Source organism: Myotis davidii, unplaced genomic scaffold (assembly GCF_000327345.1).
Source record: "Myotis davidii unplaced genomic scaffold, ASM32734v1 scaffold620, whole genome shotgun sequence".
In the NCBI taxonomy this organism is placed as follows: Eukaryota; Metazoa; Chordata; class Mammalia; order Chiroptera; family Vespertilionidae; genus Myotis; species Myotis davidii.
In genome coordinates, this window is record NW_006292090.1 from 166,414 (window position 1) to 171,427 (window position 5,014).

Below are 5,014 nucleotides of genomic sequence, written 5' to 3' on the forward strand. Positions count from 1 at the left end.
ATTAAGGAAAGGAAGAGAAAAGTAGGCAAACTGCTGTAACTAACAACTCCCAAAACTTAGTGGGATAACTGTAGATTTTTTTATTGATTTCAGAGAGGGAGAGATAGAAGCATCAATGATGAGAGAGAATCATTGACTGGCTGCCTCCTGCACGCCCTCTACTGGGGATCAAGCCCGCAACCCTGGCATGTGCCCCTGACCAGAATCGAACCCGGAACACGTCAGTCTGCAGGCCGACGCCCCGTCCACTGAGCCACACCGGCCAGGCCAGGGCCTTTCCTCTCTTTTTAAATCACCTTCGTTTTTATGATCCCCTGGGGCAGGAGAGTGCCATGGTCTGGCTTCCCCGATGGAGCAACTTAGCTCTGATGGCTTCTGTTTCCTCAACTGGAAAACGGGAATGATAATGACCTCTGCCTGACCAGGCGAAGAAAAGGAGATAACTTAATTTGCATAAAGCGCGTAGAACGTCCCCAAACCATGGCACTCAATAGAGTGTATCTAATTAGGCTTGTTGCTTTTTTGTTTGTTTGTTTGTTTGTTAAATATATTTTATTGATTACTTACAGGAAGGAGGGGAGAGGGATAGAGAGTTAGAAACATCAATGAGAGAGAATCATTGGATCAGCTGCCTCCTGCACACCCACTACTGGGAACGTGCCCGCAACCAAGGTACATGCCCTTGACCGGAATTGAACCCGGTACCCTTCAGTCCGCAGGCCAATCCTCTATCCACTGAGCCACACCGGTTCAGGCTAGGCTTGTTGCTGTTACTACGACTATTCATGTGTGTAAAAAACTACCGCGTGTCCAGTAGTTATTGTCATCGATCAGGCACCAGGTTGGCCCTTCACGCTCAGGATCTAGACCAGGAATCGGCAAACGGTGATTTGCCCCACCGTGTGTGTTTGTACGGGTTGTGAGCTAAGCTTGGTTTTTACACTATTGCAAGGTGCGGAGGAAAAAAATATTTCATTCCATTAGCATTTATCCGCCCTTTACTCACTCCAACCTCCCTCTACTCCCTCCTCCCCTCCCACCCCCTTTCTCTCTGGTAAGCACCATCCTATTGTCTGGAGTGGTGAACACACAATACAATACACAGGTGATGCATTAGAGAACTGTACCCCTGAAACCTATATCATTTTATTAGCCAATGCTAATAAATTCAATCTTAAACATTTAAAAAAATATTTTGTGACCCATGGAAATTACAGTAATTTTGAATTTTAGGGTCCATAAGTAATGGTATTCGTGGAACTGGGCTGTGCCCACTGCCCTGGGTGCTTTGGCACTACAACCCTATGGCCCACAAGGTCTGAAATATCTGCTCTCTAAATTTGATGAGGGGAGGACAGGCGAGGGCTGGAAGAGGCTTATGGGGGGAAAGGGAGGACCTATGTCATACTTTCAACAATAACAATAAAAATAAGCCCGGCTGGCGTGGCTCAGTGGTTAAGCATCGACCTATGAACCAGGAGGTCAGGGTTCGATTCCAGGTCAGGGCATATGCCCGGGTTGTGGGCTCGATCCCCAGTGGGGGGCTGGCGGGAGGCAGCCAATCCATGATTCTCTCTTATCATTGCTGTTTCTATCGCTCTCTCCCTCTCCCTTGCTCTCTGAAACCAACAAAAATATATATTTTAAATAAATAAAAGGTTTGCCAAGAATTGTTCTCTCAACAGCTCCGCAAAGGAAGGCTGTAGCACACACACAGGAAGTGTTGGGATTTGAACCCTAGACTCTCTGGGTTTACAGCAGCAGGCTCCTTCAGCCGCTACCCCCACCACCTTGAATGCACACGATGGGTCCCTGGCGGTGGGTGCCCAGGTCAGAGTCTATGAAATGACCTGGAGAAACCAGGTCAGGAAGTGGAGTTCAATGCCTTTCCAATGACTCTGCTGTTACATCAGAGGCCTGACTCCCAGCCCTGACAGCATCATTGATCCTCAGCTTGACCTTGGGAAGTCCGGCCCTGCTGCACTGGCGCCAGCACGGCTTTGGTGATGAGAAAACCCTCCATTCTCACCCCAGCCCGGCCACTGACGGACGAAGCTAGGTCTCCTCTGCTATTTCCAACTCTGTGAACCGCAAACAACGGGGTTTTCTCTTGGGCGGATTAAAGAACATCTCCCTGCCCCACTTTCTCGCACTCTCTAGGCCACTATTTTTTTTTTCCCATCTGAAAAAAAAGGATGAGCCCTTTCACTCCGACACTCTGGGATGGTGTCGGCCTAGGTGTCTTATTTTAGCTCAGCGTCTGGCTCCACATGCTGTGATTCTAGTTTGCACAGAGGTGGCACCCTGGTTTCCCTGGAAAAAGTCTCCTCAGTTCACGTTGGAGGCACGAGGGAGGATTCGCCTAGACTAGAGAGAGCTGGGGGAGGAGCAGAAAGGGGATGGGGGAGGGGGAACCCAAAAAACCCATCTTGATATGCAGAGGCACCTCAAAACGGGGAGCGGAATGGGGGCCCCGGGGGACCGAATGGAAATGAGACCAACAACAGGGTTTGCTCGTAAAATATCAACTGGGTGAAAAGGACCTGAATGGAGTTTAATGACGTGGAGTTCATCGGAACTGAGGAGCTGAGTCAGAATGGATTGGGGTGAGGTCGACCAGATGGATGGAGTTAAACGTGATAGAGCTGAGTGGACCTGGGCTGACCTGACCCAAGAAGACCAAACAGCTGCAATCGGGAAGAGGGGACATCCGGAAGGACACTCCTCCAGGCCTCAGCACACTCGAGTCCTCGGGCACCAGCTGATGCCGGAATCTTGGGCAACTCCCTGCACAACTCCAGGCCTCAGTACCCCCATTTTTATGAAGCGAGTGCTAATAATAACTCCCGGGCAGAGATGTTCTAAGAAGGGCGTGCAATCACCCCTAGCTCGGAAGAGAACGAACTAGAGACACATATTGAATTCTAGCTAATGACAGGCACAAGGAAGTATTTAGGGCAAAGTGTACCAATGCTGCAACTCGCTTTGAAATGCATTTTTTTAAAAAAAGTCGCCCCGGCCCGTTTGGCTCAGTAGATAGAGCGTCAGCCTGAGGACTGAAGGGTCCCAGGTTCAATTCCGGTCAAGGGCATGTACCTTGGTTGCAGGCACATCCCCAGAAGGGGGGTGGTCTGGGCACATACAAGAATCAACCAATGAATGCATAAATAAGTGGCACAACAAATCAATCTCTCTCTCTCTCTCTCTCTTTCTCCTCTATCTCTCTCTAAAAGCAATAATTTTTAAATTAATAATAATAATAATCAGAAGGAGGAGGAAGAGGAGGAGAAAAGTTGATGGATGGGTAGAAATATACCAGTAGATAGATGTGCAGATTCAGGACAAATGAAACCTAATCACAGGGTAATAATTGACTTTAAGCGGTGGCTCCAACATTTTTTGCCTTTTCTATTTGAAAACTTTTCAGAGAAAATGTTGAACAGGAAATGAAGAGCCCTGTAACCTGTGACTTGCTGAAATCCCAGGAGCAGTTAAAGGCCCAGCTCTGCCTCTCCCTGGCTGTGTGGCCCTGAGCAAATGACCTCATCTCTCCCAGTGTTTGCTTTCCCATCTGTGAAATGGGTCTATTAACAGCATCTACCTCACAGGGTCCTGAGTATCCGCACAGAGCCTGGTACCCGCTGAGCACCTCATAAGCATCCGCTAAGTTTCAGCCTCTGTGACATGGGCGCTGCTCTCTCCACCTCCCAGAGGAAAAGTGGGGCTCAGAGAGGTTCTGCAACTCCCCCAGGAACACACAGCCAGGAAGTGGCTTTCTCAGTGCAGGAGGGAACCACCTAGAACCGAAAAGAGCCCCCCACCTCCCCAGCTCCCGTAAGTGCTTTCCTTGGGCTCACCCGATAGGATGAAGAAGATTCCAGAAACGAAGGCCAGAATGGTCCTCTGTGGACGGATGTGGCCGATGTTGCTGATGACGAAGGCGGTGAACACGAGGAAGAGGCTGACCATGGGGAAGGGGGTGGCTGTGCGCACGGTCTCTGGGGGAGGGGAGAGACAGGGGGTGAGGGGGGCAATTCGGGGGGGACACCTCCCCATTCTCCATGACCTCCCCGCTGTCACCATCCCCCGTACCCCTTTGGGTGGCTTCTCTCCTTTCCACAGACTCTCCCTGTTTCTGAAAATTCCGGGGCTGACTGGCGGTCTTCATCCAGGCCACACCCCCTTTGGTTTGACCCCACCCCTTTTGCATTGGCCCCGCCCACCCGTTGTCTAGGCCACGCCCCTTGTCCGCCCCTCCTCCTTACCGAGGCACATTCCCTGCTCTTGCCCTTTCTCCCAGGACCCTGCCCCCTTGTTCCCCAGGCCCCCCGCTTCCCCTCACTCAGAATATTCTCCGTGTTTTCCGTCACCAAGTTGATCTCCGGTTCAAGAAAATATTCCGAGGCCACGCAGCGACCCTTCTCCCGACCTGGGGGGGAGGACAGGAGGGCAGGGCTGGGTGAGAGGTTCCTAAGGTCTGGAAAGGCAGTCAGGGGCACCTCGCACAGTGGGGAGGCCCACCGGCTGGGGGTTAGGGACCAGGAGATGGTGTGAGCACTGGGGGTCCTGGAGGCAGGACATACAGGGCTCGGAATTGGGTCTCGGGGGAGGAATCGAGTCTCCAGGACAGAAACAGGAGGGGTGTCTGGATTTCTGGAACCCAGAGACGGAACGAAGAATAAAGAACTGTGGGCTGGCCCGGCTGGTGTGGCTCAGTGGTTGAGCATCGATCTATGAACCAGGAAGTCACGGTTCGATTCCCAATCGGGGCACATGGCTCAGTTGTGGACTCGATCCCCAGTAGGGGGAGTAAAAGAGACAGCCAATCACTGATTCTCTCTCATTTATGTTTCTCTCTCTCTCTCTCTTTCTCTCGGATCAATAAAAATATACTTTTTAGCCCTAGCTGGTTTGGCTCAGTGGGAGCATCAGCTTGCAGACTGAAGGGTCCCAGGTTCGATTCTGGTCAAGGGCACATGCCCAGGTTGCAGGCTCCATCCTTAGTAGGGTGCAT

General features: G+C 51.3%; 1 protein-coding gene across 1 annotated transcript in view; it reads right to left on the reverse strand.

Annotated features, from left to right (window-relative positions):
* Nucleotides 1-5,014, reverse strand: part of LOC102755749 (voltage-dependent calcium channel gamma-7 subunit) — a 21,615-nt gene that overhangs the window by 15,607 nt on the left and 994 nt on the right. Inside the window, exons 2-3 of the mRNA XM_006765375.2 lie at nt 4,343-4,429; nt 3,858-3,998 (exon numbers count right to left, since the gene is read on the reverse strand). Coding sequence (XP_006765438.1) covers nt 3,858-3,998; nt 4,343-4,429 — 228 coding nt within the window. The remainder of the gene's footprint in view (nt 1-3,857; nt 3,999-4,342; nt 4,430-5,014) is intronic.